The sequence below is a fragment of the Pyxicephalus adspersus genome, chromosome 10 (assembly GCF_032062135.1).
Source record: "Pyxicephalus adspersus chromosome 10, UCB_Pads_2.0, whole genome shotgun sequence".
NCBI classification, from domain to species: domain Eukaryota; kingdom Metazoa; phylum Chordata; class Amphibia; order Anura; family Pyxicephalidae; genus Pyxicephalus; species Pyxicephalus adspersus.
Genome location: NC_092867.1, coordinates 19,156,480 through 19,176,166, shown reverse-complemented (window position 1 = coordinate 19,176,166; position 19,687 = coordinate 19,156,480). Strand labels below are relative to the sequence as shown.

The 19,687-nt window shown below is 38.3% G+C and overlaps 2 protein-coding genes across 2 annotated transcripts in view; one reads left to right on the top strand and one right to left on the bottom strand.

Annotated features, from left to right (window-relative positions):
* Positions 1-316, bottom strand: part of SFXN2 (sideroflexin 2) — a 32,965-nt gene extending 32,649 nt beyond the window's left edge. The window contains exon 1 of the mRNA XM_072423891.1: positions 247-316. Coding sequence (XP_072279992.1) covers positions 247-295 — 49 coding nt within the window. The 5' untranslated portion in view covers positions 296-316. The remainder of the gene's footprint in view (positions 1-246) is intronic.
* Positions 317-493: 177 nt separating this feature from the next.
* Positions 494-19,687, top strand: part of ARL3 (ARF like GTPase 3) — a 30,569-nt gene continuing 11,375 nt past the window's right edge. Inside the window, exons 1-5 of the mRNA XM_072424227.1 lie at positions 494-585; positions 7,430-7,573; positions 9,520-9,636; positions 12,250-12,300; positions 13,898-14,083. Of these exons, the coding sequence (XP_072280328.1) occupies positions 583-585; positions 7,430-7,573; positions 9,520-9,636; positions 12,250-12,300; positions 13,898-14,083 (501 nt within the window). The 5' untranslated portion in view covers positions 494-582. The remainder of the gene's footprint in view (positions 586-7,429; positions 7,574-9,519; positions 9,637-12,249; positions 12,301-13,897; positions 14,084-19,687) is intronic.

Genomic DNA, 19,687 nt, shown 5'->3' with positions numbered 1-19,687 from the left:
GCAGGGTGCTCTTCTCCTCCTGTGGCACTATTTGTATCTGTCTATCATTTGCAACTCCTATTTAATGTACAGCGCTGTGCAATATGTTGCTGCTATATAAATCCTGTTTATTAATAATAATATTAATATTCCGTATAGAAAGAAGTGTTGAATGGAAGAAGATGGCTATGCCAGCTGCTGCCATGCTGCACACAGTCCTCAGATATGGTAATTCCCAGGCTGATCCTGATGTTAGGTATACTGTACCTGCAACACTGCCAGCTCCTGCAATACACCACCATGCACTAACACTCATTCAGTCGCTTCTTCCGTCCACGCTAGCGACTACAGACCATCTAGCCAATCAACAGCCAGCTTTAGCAAGACTGTCCAATCACATGCAAAATCAGGGCTCTGCCCACAGTAATAAAGTGATAGAATAGTAACGCATGCGCGCTTTTGTTTTCATGTCAACTATGGGCAGTTGGAGTTTGAGGGCGGGGCAATGAGAGCACGCAGGGCGGTACGCCGATCGTACGTCATGCGTTAGATGCGGCTTGGGTGACGTAGTTGCCCCTGGTAACCTGGAGAGTCGCGAAGAGGATGGTAAGTGTGGCTGATGGGGATGATGGATTGGGGTGGAGGGGTGATGGGGCTATGGAGGGGTCGGCAGGTGGCCTCGATAGAGAGGCTTAGCGGGTGTGTGCGTTTATGGATGAGAAAGATCCTCGGTTGCTGGGACGCCATGATGCTGAGGAGGGAAGGGGGAGCTGGGGCACTGCTGGCTGCTAACATAAGAAGATCTTCCTGGATTAAATCATTCAGGCTGGGGGGTCCCCTGGCTCTGGGGATCATCTCCAGATATTTGTTATTCACCATACTCTGGGGTGTAAACATTGCAGGGGTGCTAGGGGTAAATACACTCTGCAGGGGTTCATTTGTATAGCACTGATGTACAATATAATAATGTAATATAATATACTAATATAATAATGGTGACACAATGCTTCTCCATTCATTGCTTGAGACCTGTCTATAAGAATCCCCAGTCCAGAGATGTCCATAGAAACCAATCAGAATTGTGTCTATAGATCTCCATAGAAACCAATCAGAATTGTGCTTCACGCTTCAAACAGTGTACTGAAATCTGATTGGTTGCCCCTTTACACATCACAATCACTGCTTCTTCTATTGAAGACCAATAGGCTTTGAAATTACATATTTTTGGATATGTACGAGTTTAACCATACACTTTTTAAAAAAATATTGTTAGTACCATTGAACATTTTCTTTCATTTCCTGACCCAGAAATGCAACAGGAAACGAGAAAAATAAAGTAAGGAGAAATCACTTTTTGGAAAGTTGTCTCTAAAACAGAGAATGAAAAATGTCCCTTTATTATTATTAAACGGTATTTATAAAGCACCAACATATTGCACAGTGCTGTACATTAAATAAGGGTTGTAAATAACAGACAGATACAGTGTTACCAGAGGAGAGGACCCTGCCCTGAAGAGCTTACAATCTAGGAGGTGGGGGAAGTATCACACAATAGGAGGGGGTATTTGTAGCCTTATCTTCTTGTTCAGTTTTAAGATTTTGATCAGTGACAATATTCATAATTTCAGCAGAGGGTCTAATCCTACCCCACCCTGCTGTATATGTATATATATATATTATATAGATCGTAGGCATAGATTTTTTTTGCCCATCATCAGATTGAGAGGTATACTGTACCCCTGAATAAGGTGATGATCACTATACACACTGCACTGTTATCATTAGGAGTTCGCTAACTAGAAGGTAAGTTGCTCACAGTACTGAATAAGGATTGGGAACCCCTTTCAACTTTCCTTTTTTGCTATGTTGCCATTTAGAAACTTTTCATTTCCATCCTGTACCGGAGACAGAGGAGGTAATAAGAAATCGTTCCAATGTAATGAGAAATCCCCATTCACACAGTTATTATTAGAAGATCTTTGCTCTGTTCCTGTTTCACCATCAACAGTGTTATGTCAGATTCCCATCACTTTGTGTCCTAGAGACCAGGATCTCCATGACAGGCGGAGGTTGTAAATCTCTGTAGCATAGCAACAGATTGTGCAGAAACCTGACAGTGGTTTTATCAGATATAGAGAGGTGCAATGTGTGCCACTTCACAAGGGCCCCAGTTCCTCTTCTGTTTGGCAGGGGGCCCCAAATCACAGAGGCCGATTCTTGGCTTTGGCTATGTACACACGTGCAATTATTGACTTTTGAGGGGATCTTTCTCCCCACAGCACTTTCTCCCATTCTGTTTCATTACGACTGTTCATCGTCAGTAGATCCGCCAGGGTGGTCGATTGGACGATGAGCACTGTACACACGCAAGATTCTCGTCCGATATAGTCCCTGAGACGATTATCAGACGAGAATCATTACACGTTGTACCTAGCCTTTGTCTGCCACGGACTATCCAAAGCAAAAGTGTTGACTTTAGAGAAACTTTTATTTTATCTGTCCTACTTCTCTGGAAAACTCAACATTTATAAAATGAGCCTTTATGTGTTTTTCTTTTTTTTTTCCTTTTATACCTTTTCTATTGTATTGTTTTAGTTTTATGTTTTTTTTTGTTTTTAGAAAACAATTTTTTGTTGTTTTATAGTAGACAAATATTTAGGTATTTTTCTTAAGGTTATTCTTTGTCTCCACCAATGAATGATGTGGTGTAATATAGGTTTAAACATCACGTATTAGTGCCGAGCACGTCTATGCAGAGTGTTCCCTAACTACATGGTAGGAATGGGATCCATTGATAAGACACGCAGGACTGATAGTATACAATTTTCTGTTGTTTGGTGTTTGCTCAGTTACACAGGCAGCCAGCACATTTTACTTTTTATTCCACCTCCTGAGGTCAAGCTATTTCTTTGTCCGATTCTCTGAATTCAGAAGCTGCATCCCTGTACATCTCATACCTTTCACTATAATCACAGCTTGCAATTTTGCAGACCAACTGAACAAAGGTTGCCTGGGTAACCCAGAGAAAACAGCCTTTAATTTCAGAACTTTTTGGTTTCTTTTGTGCTGACAGTTGTCAGTTAAATGTGTTGGGATTATTGAAAGCAGACCAAGTGATGTGATAGACCTGAATGTTTTCCACCATTTTATGTATATAAACATATAGAAATAAATTGCTTTGTGATCACTCCTAACAGTTGCAGCTTGTGCAGGGAGCGTGAATCACCCTTCTGATTACAGAACAATTAATGCCATATGGTCATAGCACAGAGCAAGCAAGGAGCTGATGCATCTCCTAAAGTACTTAATTCCTTTCCTGGTCACGTGAAATGGATTTCAAGATCAGATAGAAAACAAAGCCATTGTGTGTTTTTACAGCCAGGCCAGCTCTGTGCTAGAAGGGAAGGGATGTATTTTCTCAGCTTGTGCTGGTAAATGACCATAAGTTGGGGAAAAACTTCACAAGACCGACTGTGTATATCAGTGTTTCTAAACCAGAGGTCCTCCAGAGGTAGCAAGTGGTTCCTTGAACGATGAGCAATTTATGTCTTCAGACCAATTAACCTGACACCAATGATGTTTTTGGCTACCTGTAAGGGAGACTTTCTTTTATTGCCACAATGTAAAAGGTATTCTTCCCTCTGACCACCACACTAATATACTTCGAGCTGTGGATATGATAAATATAGCAGGGGTTCCTTGAAGACCCAACGGGTATTTCAAGGATTCCTCCATGTAAAAAACATTGAGAAAGGCAGGTCTAGATTAAAACAATATGTTTCGTACTTGAAGATCTTTAAATATTGTTGCTTAGTGATCATTACAGGTGATTGTACAGAAATGAATTGTAAAAGTGTGGAAGTAGACACAGTGGGCTTTTTGCTATATTGTTGAAGCATAAGCATACATGGCACACTTCCTTACAAATTAGCCCCTTTTCCAGTAATGCAGAGTCTGGCTATTGCCATTGCTTTTTCCAGGATTCCAGGCATCTCTTTTGGCTATTAGACAGCCTTTCTCAGTCTTTTTATCACAGTTTAATATAGCGCCAACATATTACACAGCGGTGTACATTAACACGGGAGGAGAAGAGGACCCTGCCACAAAGAGCTTACAATCTAGGAGGTGGGGGAATTAACACACAATAAGAGGGGGGATAAGGAATAGTTGGTGAGTAGTGACGGTTTCAAATGACAGACGAAGAAGGGTAGGCAAGTTCGAAAAAAATGGATTTTGAGTGTTCTTTAAAATGAGCAGAGTAGGAGCAAGCCGAATAGGACGAGGAAGACCATTCCAGAGAGTCGGGGCAGCTCTAGAAAAGTCTTGGAGTGTGATGAGGTTATGATTGAAGAAGTCAATTGTAGGTTATCGGAGTAGCAGGTCAGAAGGGAAAGTTGGACAAGAACTGTGGAGGGATTTGAAGGCAAAGCAGAGGAGATGAATTTGATTCTAAGGTGAAATAGAAGCCAATGAAGAGAACTACAAGGAGATGCAGCAGAAGAAGAGAGGTGGGAAGGATGGGTGAGTCTGGCTGCAGCATTCATAATAGATACCCAAAAGGATCACTGGTGTCTCTGACCTGACAAACTGCTCATTGCTAAAGAATTTCCTAGCAACGTCTGGATGAACCCTGATTGAGAAACTTTGTTGTAACGCATGCACACAATTCATATCCCTGCACCTGGCTTATTCTAAGGATCTTATAGATGCCAGCAATGAGCATGGATTGTACTGCACAAAACAACACAAGGAAAAATCATTTGTTTTTTTACTGAAGAGGCTGTGATATAACATTACCTCATTTTAATGTTCTTGGGTTCAGCTTTACAACAATCTGATGACCAATATTCTGGTTAAGCAGCAGTTAAATCTAAGCAGTCAGCATCCCTCTCCGACTACTGTCCTTGCCCAGTAGGGAATCCCAACATATGGAACAAAATCACCCCAAATCTAGGCGCTATTTATTGTGCATATTAGTTGACGCTCAATTATGAAAGTTTAATAACAATAAAATCTGTATGAAGACTCGTAAGACCAGCTTTAACATTCTGGTTTCAGAATAGTATTCTACCAGCCCGGTGCAATCAGTTTTCTTTCAGCATCTTGTTTATTGTTTTTCTGGTTAATTAAGTTGATGGATGGCTTTATGCTTTGCAATACAAGGACATAAGAATAATTTATTAGTTACACTGCAGATTCCAAAGCCTTAGCATATCATAAATGTGACAATTGGTGCTACAATGTCAATATTCACAGGCTGTCCATAGAAAAGAATTTTTTTGTATTTTCTGTACACATACTGAAATTTTAATTTACGTTCTTATACGTTCCTATTTTTTGCAAAATTAAGCCAGTAGAGGTAAACTAGGAAAAAAATCTGCTTTATTCCTCCCTGATTCTTTTATTACATATCCTAAGACTTCTTGTATATTAGTTTTATGGTTTAAATACTTTGTTTTTGAGACCATAACTGTCGTGCTCTGCCTGCATTTTAATAAGACTTGACCTGATCGCAAAGAAAAGTCTTTTCAATATATTTTAATGATACCGTTTTCCTGTTCTCAGCTCTGTGGGTTGCTGTTTAGCAAAATGCAACCTGTGGATGTTTACTTGTGGCGTTCAGAAATTGTATTTTTCATGGTTTACATTGGCACAGCATTTAGTAGTTCTGCATAACAAGGGGGAATTTAAAAGATATACCAGATAAATGGACCCTAAATGGTCACTGTACCAAAGACGTGTGTTCCACCCTGTGATCTTATAGGTAAGATAAATTACAGACCACAGAAAATAATTTTCCTGCCAGGCCTGGGCATTATAATGTACACATCTGTAATCATGTTGAATATATATTTAATCCTCCCACAAACTATAATTCCAAAACAAGGTTATTGGAATGTTTGCACACATTTAAAAAAAAATTACCTTTACATAAAATATATAATTGAAAAGCAAAAGAACGAGTCCCCCCCAAGGTTATGTGTTGTGGCAGTGAGTACATTGGATTGTTGCAAGATAATTAATTTTGAATGGGACCCCAATGCACTAAATATACCCTAAACAAAGGAAAAATGCAGCAATGCAGAAAAATTACTGTGCATTGTCCTGCGCTGTACAGGTATATCCCGGGTTAAGGACATCCGACATACAGACCCCTCCTAAATACGAACACTTCCCTGCTTGCTCTCTGCAAAATGGAGGCTTGAAGGGTACAAAAAGGTTCAGATACTCTATAACTAAATTACAGACTTCTGTATAGTACAATCATATTTTATAGGCAAATACTTTGAGACATTCTGTTAGAATAAAAGCAGACATGAGAATCCAGACTGAATGTCCAGGACATTCAAGGACAGGGGAGTCAGGCCCTGTGTATTAGCTATACAGTTGTCACAGTGCTTTTCAAAGTCATACAACAAATCAAACTCTTTGTCATGCAATACACAGCAAAGAGCCAATAGAAGAGTTCTATTTCTATAAGACAACTTTCAGGCTCTGTACTTTTTCAGACTTTGCTATTTCTATAGCCACAGGACTGTCGGGTCTTTTCTGCCAGATTTTTGGCTCCTTTACCTCTTTTTCTTCTAGCTCTTCTTCTTTTTCCATGCCAATCTCCTATTGCAGGACTTGGAGTGGGGTCATTATGTTTTTCTTTGCGTCTTCTGGTGGCCCTCCTTCATCACTGGTTTCTATTAAACATAAAATGTTATTATGCAGTTAAATGTATAGTTAGTTTCTCTTTACTTTAATATATTTCCAGGGTAAACTTTCATTTTAAAAGCTCTAGTAGGTGTTACAGAGCAAAACGAAGCCAGTGCTTTTGTCCTAATCTTGCATAGGGGTCATAGATGGAAACGGTGTCATTAGCATTGCTTGTACATAGCTTACATCCTTTAGCTTTTTTTAATTGCTCTTGGATTTTATATTGTATACAGAAAAATGTTTTTAGGATTTTCATTATTTCATAATATTAAAAAATAGGCACACATTTACTGACGCTACCCTGCGGTTACACTCTATTTCACCGTGGATCATGCTTGTCTTCAGCACTGCTCCTTTGAGGTTTTCACAGCACGGCTTGTCCAACACTACACAATATATGCCTGAAATCTTCAGAATTCTTCACAGCAGTACCCAAGCTTGAACACTACTACTTCCATACATTTCATTGGAAAGCCCATCCATTACCCTGTCAGGAATTTTGCTGCCACCCACTCAAATGCATAGATAGAAACCATACAATGGAATAAAATGGTATACACTTTTCTTTGCGGTTTCTGTGTGGATTATTTCTTTTCCCATGACCTTTTAAACGAATATGTTGTATTTTATCCTCTGCATTTAAACTTTCTTATCTTACCTTATCACTCCATATATAGGTCACATAAAAAGACTGCAAATAATAAAAATCAAACAAATAATTGTCTTTTTTTTTCTCCTCCAATTTAAGGGTCTGCTGTCTATCTTGCGTAAATTGAAAAGTGCTCCAGACCAGGAGGTACGGATCCTGCTCCTGGGTCTCGACAATGCAGGAAAGACAACGTTACTAAAGCAACTGGCGTCAGAGGATATAAGTCACATCACTCCAACACAGGTTGGTGGCACAGACTTCTAGTAACCTAATTTAAAGCAAATCTGGCACATTTTTTTGTTTTACAATTTTAAAATCTAAGGCTTTAAAAGTAAGCTAAGAAACTCCAAGCTATTCTGTAAAAAGTTTTAAAAACCCCACTATTGCTCACATGCCATCCCATCATGCCGGCCTGTAGGATGGTGGGTTAATATATAGCACCAGGGACAAAGCTTATGTAAAAATTTCAGTTACTTTGTATAGTGTCCCTGGCATTCTCCTAGTGCAGAAAACTAATATTCAGATTCGAACCATAAGCCTTCTGTAGTTATTGTGTTGTATGACATCACTTACTTTTAAATTGTTTAAAAGACTGGTTTGCTTTAAAATTCACTTGTCATGACAGATACAATAGCTTCCCCCATTAAAAATTTGTTTGTTGCCTGGCTGCAGTTTGGGTCACAGACCCATAGATTAGCATTCTCCTAGGCAATAATAGCATTGGGGTTTCTGCCAGTGCATTTGTTATCTTTAAGATTGTGTTTTGTGTTTCCAAAAACATTTTTAATCTCTAACACACAGCAGTGTGTTCTCCCCAGCTCATTTTAGCTGGGCGCACCACCCAGCATTTTTCAGTAATCACTGACTTTGGTCCTTACTCAAAGTTATATCCCCCTTGAACAACATATTTCTGAAACTTAGGTGAAGAATAAATTGCATTGAAGAAAGATAGAGAACTGAAGGGCTTCCAAGGCTCACATTAACATTTTAAGATTAATAAAAAACTATCTGTAACAAATCAAAGAATATTGTTTGTGCATTAATCTACTACACTCTCAACCTGAACTCTAACAAACCAAATGTTACCATAACCCTGCATATTGCAGGAGATTAAAGTGTAGCTAATCCAAAGTTGTATAAAACAATAAGAATGTTTATTGCTTTGCCTTTCCCTTTGATTTAGGATTTATTATTTAGTTAAGTGTTTATATTCCAAATTTTCTTTCACTTTCCAAACTTGGTGATGTTTTTCCTAATGGCCATTCCTGCATAATAATGTGGTTGCCGACTTGCATGGTCTGAAGGCAACAATAGCCTTATCACCCTCCTCAGTGTACTCCCGCCCTGAATTACGTGCCAATGCATCCAGCACAGTCACATAGTTTTGCTTTTGAGGTTGGTGGGGTTGGATCATGTTTTTGCAGGTCCCCACTGCTGGCACTTGTTGGAAGAACTTCCAGCATGAGCCACACATGTGCAGAGCACAAAGATTTATGGGAAATGTAGTCTGAGTGTTGGTGATGTTTGCAACAATGTAGGGCACAGGACTACAAATGGCAGCAATCACTACTAATGACTAATCTCTTTAGTAATGCTTCCTGACATTTTTTTCTAGTTTTTTTGAAAAATAATTTACTTGTACTTTAAGTACCAATGGGTTGTTATCGCCATCCTGTCCTTTTGATAATGGTACCTGCCATGTCTCATCCTGACCTTCTAGAAATGCTTCCTGCCATGTCTGACTTTTTTCTAACATATTCAATGTTTATACTGAGTCATTCTGAAAATATTAAGGTCAGCACTACAGCCAAGTGTCTAGCACTGGTCAGCCTACACATTTCTTTCATAACGTATTTACTTTAAAACAAAAATTCCTTCTATGCTGCTGTTAAGACAGGAAAGTAGTGTATCAGTATTGTGACTGTAATCCTGAGCTAGACAATTTATTAACTTCATTATTGCTCCTGATTTAACCCATATATGAGCAAACCAATTCAACCCCGGTGCAAACTTGGTATGTTATTTACATAAATGGCTGGCTTTATGAACTGTTATTAGCAACAAACAAAATTGTCCTTGATAATGATTGGCTGACCTTCCTTACCTGGTTTTTGGTTGTTGAAAATTGATCTTACATCTTTATGCTAAACAATTAAGAAAAATAATTTTAACCTGTACTGTTTTTTCAGGGATTTAATATTAAGAGTGTACAATCTCAGGGATTTAAACTCAATGTATGGGACATTGGAGGACAAAGGAAGATCAGGCCGTACTGGAGGAATTATTTTGAGAATACAGATGTACTTGTAAGTATTCTGGTTTATTAATACAGTTCCAACACTCATTTTAACACAAAAGTAATTATATTACAAAAAGTAACAAACCCACAAACATAATAATCACAATCTAGTTTTGGCAATGCTTTGTCTTGTTTACATTTAATACTTATTTTATTGTATGGCAGCCTTTAATCCCAAATTAAAATGGAATATTAAAGTATTTCTTTTTATGTTTTAATCCATTGACATGGTCTTTGCAATTCGCTGTCACAATCTGTTGGTTATTTTATGTAAAAGGCACTACAGGACCTCTATTGACATACAATTCCTCTGACTTGTAAACAGAAAACTTTGTTAATAAATGAGAAGCTGCATGGTTTATTTCTATGTTAGGATATATAGATTTTCCCCCACCATAAGATGTGGCACAAATTGCACAATCCCGTCTTCTATATTTAACCAGCTAAAACATTTATTACTGGAACCATACTGGTAAAACAAAAAAGTATGTAGTCTGTGTCCATTAACATCCTTATTCCAGGGGAAACAAAAATACCCTTATAAGGGGGTTATAATCAAGTCTAAACATAAGGATTTTAGGATTTGGGATTCAAAGGACAAAGTAAATGTTTTGTAATCATTCTACATAAAAACCAGAGTTCAAGTACCATCAAATACCAGGCATAAAAAAGCCTACAAATGCCCCAAGACTGCTGGGGGTGTCCCACTATGGATGTGACACTCAAGTGATGCTTTATAGTAATTCTTCATACTTCTTTCCTGGAAACTACACCATAGGTTATAAAAGTTTACTCTTTCTGGAGTAATCAAGTTTTCCAGCAAGATCAAAATCGCAAGTAAATAAAAAAAAAATCTATGGAAAGGAAAAACTTGCCGCAAATAAGCATGCTAAACCTTTGATTCTTCATTGCTTTTATTTTAAGAGACATTGTCTCTTGTAATTTGAATCTCTATCCAAAAGTTATTGTTAATGGCATTAAAGAAGGTATAAGAATCCCTGTCATGTTACTATTGCTGGCTGTGACCATGCTATGAAGATTTATTGGGCATACAGTGTATTGTTATCAGTCACTGATTCAGCACTAAGATATCTGAGTCTTGAAATGCCTACAGTATTACCTGCAATTTCAAAATATTTTTATATGAATTCAGATGGTAATATCAATCTGTGTAAACTGAGCTGAGATTCGTGCCTTTCTGGGGGAAGTGTTTCTCCGGGCTTCCACCATAACTGAAAATGTTCCAGAAATTATAGGCATTTTGTGGTGCAAACTTTTCTTAAGGGAGGATCAGAACTCAATCTTATTCTCTGGTGTAAGGTGCAATTATTACTTTACTTTCTTGGTCTTATGATGATCTCTATGTGTTGGGAGCTTTTAGCTTTATGTTTCCTGTGCTGCTTTGTATCTGGTTCTGCCTTGAATGTCAGATTACCTCATTCAAGTCTGTGGACAATCTCCGTTGTCACTCTTATGAACAGATTGGAGACCTAAAGTTGGAAACTTTCACAGAGGGGACTTAAAGATAAACTTTCATCTTTTAATAGTAATACCAGCCTGACTGCATTGTAGGCATGAATCGTACATAATGTTGTACAGAATACTTTGCATCCTGAGATTCCAGACATCGATAGTCTAGATATGCAATTTGTAACTTTCTCTGCCTGCTTCCTCCTATTTTTTTTTAAATTGTACCATGATTGTTTAGGTGATGGGCAGCTTAGGTAGTCTGTAAATTGCAAGTGAGAGTCATCCCAATATATACAACTAGTGCATTATAGCCAGGGTGAAGTGCACTTTAAAGTAATTCTGTGGTTTAAATCCAACCATATATGCCCTTCCTTTTGCTACCCTGCTACTTTATTTAGCCACTTTGAACCAAGAAATACAGCCTTCTGTAAGCTTCAATTACTCCAGTTAGAGCCTAAATACTGCTTTGGACTCTTCTCCCTGCCTATGCAAATAATGCCATATACTCCATTCGGGCAATTGACAAATACTGTTACCTTTACCCCCAGAGTGTACCAAAAATCTGGGATCTGCCCACTTCAGCCTAGCGCCCCTCCAATTCACAATAACAGTTTTAAATAATAAATTCATCTATCTACAAGAAGAAGAAAAAGGATAAGAGGTAGGTAGATCAGTAAAATGGTGATGACATTCCTATTGTTTACAACTGCCAGAATTTATTGGAGGGGCACTAGGCCACAATGGGCATATCGCAAAACCCGGGGGGCATTTTAGATAGGGAATCCAAATCTGTCTTTTGCTGTAGCGAACAGATAACAGAACTTTTTGTGTGTAAACTTCAAAAATACATCAACTAATTATCATGTGAATAATTATCACGTGTCTAAGGACTTCCTCAGGACATTTTTATTAGTCCTGCACAGTATTTTTCCCTAGATATTTTATTAAACTGGGTGGGAAGAAGCTGTAGGCGGGTGGCAGCCCCTGTATTGTGACACAACTTTTACTTATCCACCCAAAAACAGCCGGGTGGTGCACCTGCCTAAAAGGCGCAGGGGGGGAACTCCGGCGCCACAGAAAAATATTGTTTTATAAAGTATTTGAAATTGAAATCTGCATATAGCTTTATTTATGTTTTTTTCATCTTTAGATTTACGTAATTGACAGCGCAGACAGAAAACGCTTTGAAGAAACTGGCCAGGTTGGTATAATCTGCTCATTTATTACTGTGTCAGTCTGTGTGGGCTTTTTAGTGGTGGGTTAGCTACTAGTTCTGGGAGGCGGCCAAGTCTCTAAAAACCTTTTAGCACATCACTGCCTTAAAGATTTTGCCTGATTTAAAGAGGGCCTGTCATTTACTAAATATTCAGTTGAATGCAGATTATGAATTTGTTTGTTCAAATTAACCCTTTTTACCAATAGTAAAAGTTGGTCTGACGTGTTGGGTGTATAGTGTCCATTTCAGGACATCTCACCTACCCTCCTCTTTTTTTCACATTTAACAAAGACACCAGACCACAGGTGATACAAAATCATGTTACTTTCTTCACCAAACCAACTCAGCACATTTCTATGGTAACAGATTCCTTCAAAGGAAATTTATGGATATCTTGGGAATGTGAACATTTTAAAAACAGTTTTTAGACCCATGCTCACTTTCTGCTGAAAGGTTTGATAATACAAAATAAGTCCTCACTTTTACTTCAGGTGCCTAAATTCTCCAATCATAACTATTTGGAAAGAGAAGAGACCACCAAGCTGGTCAGTAAATGCATTGCAGAAAATTTTGGATTATAGGGAGCCTAGGCACATACATTTTATCAGAACCTACATGCAAACAGCTGGAAGTACCTGTTTTTAGGGTAATAGCATTACTGATTTTCCCCAAATGGTTCACTTTTTGTGCGATATGTAACTACTTAAACAATAAATATAACATATTTCTCACATTATATTTCAAGACTGTCGTTAGGTTAAGTCAGTAACTTGATGGACAGGGTAGAGTTTGTCTGAACTGAGGTATTTGCATTTTTTTGTCTGAACAGACAGCTTTGTTGTCTCCTAATGCTCCAGATTTTCTTAGTAGTCTCACGGTGAATAAAAGATTCTAAAACATTGGGTATAGGATGAAAATAGGGGTAATGAAATGATTGTTAATAATATCTTTACTGCAAATATTATAAAAGTTTGCTTTAGGTAATAGCTCTACTGGTGTACTTTATTAATGTTTTCCAAATAGATGTGTATCTGATTATTTAGCAATGTCTTATAACATATAAGAGTGAGAAACTATTGGTGATTGGTTTGGTTTATTTGGACATCAACACTGCCTTTTTGTATAAGGTTGTATTGGTTTCCCACAGCCACCAATCAGATTTTGTAAGTGGGTTTAAAATATCCATAGACCTTAGACATATAGACACAGTCTATCCTTTAGGTTCTTTTGTCTGGTTTTGTTCATAAATGTGCAAACTTTGTTGCGTCCTTATACAGCAGAGGTAACACTGGAGATAAAACAGTGGTTTATCTTTAAGAAACAATAATAACTAAGTGCGCTTGGGACCTCTGTTACTTCTATAGACCTGATATTGTTTGTGATCAAGTAGGCACTTGGCTCATATAGTCTATATGGTTAGCTTTATTACCAGGTATTAGGAAAAATGGAAAATTACATCTCAACAGAAGTAAAGATGTGTACACTAAAGTGTGATCTATGTTTAATCTACGCTTTCTATTTAGAATTTCTTACTTCAAAAATTATAACAATGTTTCCATTGTATGTTTTTTTTTCCTCCAAGGAACTGGCTGAACTCTTGGATGAGGAGAAGCTTAGTGGAGTCCCTGTACTGATCTTTGCTAACAAACAGGATTTACTGACAGCTGCACCCGCCTCAGAAATTGCAGAAGGTCTAAACCTGCACACAATCCGGGACAGAGTCTGGCAGATTCAGTCGTGTTCAGCACTCACAGGAGAAGGCGTACAAGTACGTGTGATAGTTTGATGAATTGGTGTTTAGTGAGTTGCCTGTGTAATGACGTACCAGTCATCTGAAATAGAAACGTGTGCACTGTTTGTGGGCCAGAAAAATCCCAGGAGTCAGGTAGCCAGTGGGAATACAAATAAAATTACAGATGCTGCTTAACATGGGGGCCTTTTTAGCATCAGTGAGAGAGAACATTTTGGTGGGAATCAGGCTGGAAAGTGTGAAGGTTTGTCAGGCATTCCTAAGTGGACTAGGTCAAGAAATGGCTAGCAAACTAGAAAGTCTCTGATTACAGTGCATTAAATAATAATCTGTATCTGCCATGTTGCATTTTGGAATTGCATTTTGCAATTTGCAACTGGATAATCACATGTGTTTTCTACAAATTTTGTCATTGCTTCAACCTGTTTTTTTCTAAAGTCAAGATGATAATTGGGGTGTAAAGGTGAACTGTGGTGAGATTTAAAAAGTAAACACAATCTAATCTATCTGTAAAGCAGATATGTCAAAAACATAAATGTAGCAATAGAAAGAATACTGAATTATTTCTGATGGTAGCCTCCTGTTATCCTTTTCATAGCAGCACTTAGACTAAATGGGGGTAGCATTAAGGGTTACTTGCATACCAAGTCATACCAGTTTACATGAGAGTAGAGAGATTACCTAATTATTATGTTACTGCTACTTCATTGTCCAGCCATAGCATAGAGGTGGACCCTGGACCAGGTAGGCTGTGTTACTCCGCTACAAAAATGGGTTAAGTGAAAATCAAATAACCATTATCCATAAAAACCTAACCCTGTATGAATAGCCAAATGAATGAAACTTATACAAATGTATTCATCATTAGTTATTTATTACTACATTTATGATTAACCTCTTCTGAAAGCCTAAAATCACTCATACACACAGCACAGACAATGTCAAACACACATTTTTACATAATGGAGAGGGCAGGGGACAGGAGGAGAGACCTACTGGCTGCAGGAGGACTTACAATACATGCCTGTAGAACACTAGACCTACTCCCACCTTTAAAGTCACAGAAAGTCTACTAACAGTCCTGAATTTTATATTCTTTCTGCCCCTTTACTGCTAATGAATTTATGTAGGATGCCTATATATGACTGTGCTTTCTATTAGGCACCAGAGTTAGATTGTGCCTTTGGTTATACACACTCAGTAACAGAACTGATCAAGCACTCCACCTATGCTCTTACTCCAGTACAAGCCTTTGCAAAGTTGTTGCCATTACTTGTACATACTGGCATAGGAACATTGCTTATACATCAGTCTGAAATACTGCAAAGGGGCAAAGAATCCTTCATCAAGGTACAAAAGAGAATGTCCCAGGCTTAGCACCTCTGCAGGGACAAACAGTAGGTCATCATCTAAATTACAAACCATAGTTTTTTCTTCCCTATTACCAACTGTAATTGCTGGGGGGGGGGGTGGTAGAATGAGATTTGGTAAGTGGTGCAGTACATGGTTTCCCAAGGTCGTCACATGATCCAGAATGGCACCATTTGAATCTTATAACAGCTTGATCCGGGTGATAAGAGCTTGATTAGCTTTTAAACACAGGCTGTCAGCCGCCCCCCACGCGGTACCAGCTATATTCCTAGCAGGTGGTTCATTAACATTCTGCAGACAAAAGTGTTAAATAGAAATCATGACCTCCTTTTTGTGCCACAATACTTTGTCCGGCTCTTGCAGTATCCATTGTAGTAAATATTCAGATTTTGATTGTGGCAGTTGTGGATGACACTAGACATGTGTAGACAGAGAGCCCTGGCACTAATCATATTTCAGTATTTCACATTCACACAATGAATGATTCAGTGCTTGTACAGACACAACAAAATGAGATTGGTAAGAAGACTGTTTACAAAGTTTAATATTGTACTGTCTTACTTTATCAGATCACAGTAATGTATGCCTACATGTAAAATAATATGAACCTTATCATGCTTCATTCATTTTAGTATCTATCTATCTATCTATCTATCTATCTATCTATCTATCTATCTATTTTGGTAATTTACTGTGGCAAGATGATAATGTGTGTTTAGTAGTTTCTCAAAAAACTGTTTTCCCTTAACTGCATCCTAATACAGATTATACTCCTATTGCTTGGGGAACGTCCAAGGGATCTAGGGGTAAATTAGGTATAATAAAAGTGTCAGTTTAGAAGATCCAATACATACACTGCTGGGGGCCAGTTTACTGAATAATTGTTTAAAATCTCCTTTTTCACACTATACGGCCACAATGGTTACACCTTCATGAGTTTGTTGGGCATCCCATTCAAAAACTTTAGGCATTCCATTGTTTTATTAAGGCTTTTTACAAAACTTTTGAGTGTTTCTGTGGACATTTTTATTGTTTATGTTAAACATGAAATCCTGACTCACAGTCATTGTTCCAATTCACACAAGTTTCAATTTAGGGTGGAGATCTGTGCAGGCAGCTTAAAGAGGAACTAAACTAGTCTTTCAGTTATTAATCTATTCTTACTTACTTGCACTAAAATGTCAGTCTTCCGTGGTAGCACTGGCTGGGTCAGCTTGTATCCATGAAAAATATAATGATTTATCAAGTGTTTAGAAGTGTAAAGTGGCCAGCTTGTGACTGGCAAGTTTATGTTTTCTTCTTCTCCTGACTTTCTCCTCCACCCACTCCCCCCCTCACTAGCTGGAGCCCTCTGCATGGAGAGCTCACAAGCTGAAAAGAAGCAGGAAGCAGCTGCAGACTGAGCAGTCGCACTTGAGTGACATGAAAGTCCCATGCAAGGAAGGAAAAAAAAATCTGCATAAATAGGGCAGTGGGAGTGGATTGGAGATACTCCCACCAAGGATGGCATTTTCCACTTTGCACCTCACTGCCTAGGCAATGGAGAGACCTAGGGGTGTGGCTAGAACTCCTTTTTGCATGTTTAAAGGTCAAAGCAAGCTGAGGAAAAAGAAAAAAGTATTCAGATGATTTTAATTTGGGTTTATGTTATCCATAAGCCAAAGTTGATTTTGTGAGTATAGGTACATTAAGGTGCTTCACAATAAATTTATCAAATATTCCTTTAAGAAGTTGGCTTTGTACACGAGGACATGTTTATATTGGAACAGGAAAGCTAGCTGCTCTCTTAAGAATAAAAACTTGCAACTAACAAACTTTGTATGCTATAGCAACGCTAAAGTATCCTTCAGTGGAAGCTACTGGATTCCATCATTTAGAGGAGTTCCACATAGTGTACGTGTGATGGTCAGATATCCACAAACTTTTTGCAATACATTATATTACAGTAACCTATTTATGAGAATTTTCTTACCAGACCTACTCAGTGTCCAACTCACCAAATGTTATCTAATATACCCAATTGACAAGCTCTGGGGGTCCCGGTGATGCTGTCCTGTAGCCTAGTCACTGCAGGCCAGTACAATATGTGGCAATGGGAACTAATAGAGGAACAGCTAAATCAGATTTAAGTGATTGTGCTTGTCTGTGTACACATAGCTTGTGCATGAGGGTACCACTATGTTCCAATAATAAAAAGGGTAATAGTGAAATGAATAGAAGGTGCTGTGCTGTATCTGTCCTCTGCATATTGTATGTTATATCAGAAAATAGTTTTCCTTATTATTAATATTGGCCAATAATAAATGCTTCAAATCCATGATAATTCTAACCTTCAAAACTTATAAATTTGATTTCCATATGATGACAGTCTTCTTTTATTGGTCGTCTCTTCTTCAGCCTAATTGTGCTCTCTTCTGTGTAGCCTTCCCAGTATCTGGCATCTAGTATCCCCTCTGGGCCCTGGTGATCTGTGTGTTACTGTCTTACAGCAGTTTCCTGTTTTTCTGACTCTTCTCTGCCTCAAGGATGCAATATTTTTCCAAAGTCCTTCGCAAGATATCCTGCTTCCCTCCCTCTCTGGGAGCCTATATGCTTGCATTCCTAATATAATGGCGGTGCATATGTGTGCCTGGTGTGTATATATTGCTGTTATTCCTTTTGCCCTCTCCCATCCAGCAGATACAGTATTCACATTTGCGATCCCCCTTTTCTTTCATTCTTTCTTGAACTGCCTCTCACTTTAGCTGGCTCCACAGCTGTCTCTGTGTGTCCCCCCTCCCTTTCTCCCTCAGCCTCCCATCATCTCCCCCTTCTTTTTTCACACACAGTCTGTCTTTGAGCTCCAAATAGGTTTACCATATTGATAAAGGGTTCTGATGAAAAATATATACAGCTCGGCATTTTAATCACTGCTCCCTGGCACTATGCATTTTTCATAAGCATCCTCTGTTTAAAGTAGCACTATTATAATAGAAGCTGTGCAACACTCCTAATTCCAGCTATGACTACAAACCTCTTATTGGCCCCAGTGGGCAGCTGGAAGATGCTGCATTGCTGATTGTTGCTGTAATAGGGATATCTGGGGAATCAGCCCTGAGGCCCATCACTTCAAGCCATCTGACCATCCTTAGCAGATACTTATTGCACACGGTTTTACATCGCAAAGGTATTTGCTAACAAGTTGCTGCCATGCAGTAACCAATTGTAGTAATTGCCTGAAGTGGGTTTAAGTGCGAGCAAGACAAAAGCAGCAACGGTTGTTTTTTATCTTAATGCTTGGCATAAATGGAGGTGACTATTATATTGTGCTGCAGCAGGTAAAAGGATGGATTAAAACATGGCTTTCTTTATTTGTCAAGATCAGAACCTTAAGCACTAAATATTTTAGGTGTGTAATAAATAAATAAATATAAATTTATATATATTTATTGCTATCAATGTTACCAGACAGATGTTTAGTTCTCTTTCATGGTTTCCAGGTAGTTTATTTCTTTGGTGCAAAGACTTATAAGATTTTTCAATACCTCGAGGATAAATTTGCCCACAAAAGTAAATCAAAGCAGTGACAGCTTCAACAGAAGTTTTAAAACAAAACCACAGCCTCAAATCAAGCAGCTTGTGTTGTGCTGTCCCATTGGTTAACCTAGAGGATAATCAGTTAGGTATTAAATGTTTATTTTGCAAAAAGAGATAAAAAGGCTATATTACAGTAAATTAAATAATTGAACCCAAACCATTTAAAGTTTACTTTTAAGTACTCCATATAAATGGACATCTAAAATATCAACAAAAAAAAAGCATGCTTGCTGTTATTCTTTGCATTGTAGATTGTTGGTAAGGTGCATCTAAGGGTTACCATTAACCTTTGACTCGGCCCTCACATGTAGATCCCATATTCAGATCATTTTCAGGTCCTGTCACTTTCACCTGCACAACCTTACCAAAATCCTACCTGACCCCAGAGACCACCAAACTCCTTGTACATGATCTAATCTCTTGTCTGGACTACTGTAACCTTCTCCTCTCTGGTATTCCACTAACCTGACTCTCTCCTCTACAATCTTTTATGAACGCTGCAGCCAGACTCATCCATCCTTCCCACCGCTCCTCTTCTGCTGCCTCTCTTTGTATTTCTCTTGATTGGCTTCCATTTCACCTGATAATCAAATTCAAGCTCCTGTGCTTTACCTTCAAATACCTCCACAGTTCTTGTCCCACTTACCTTTCTGACCTGATAGAAAAATACTCCCC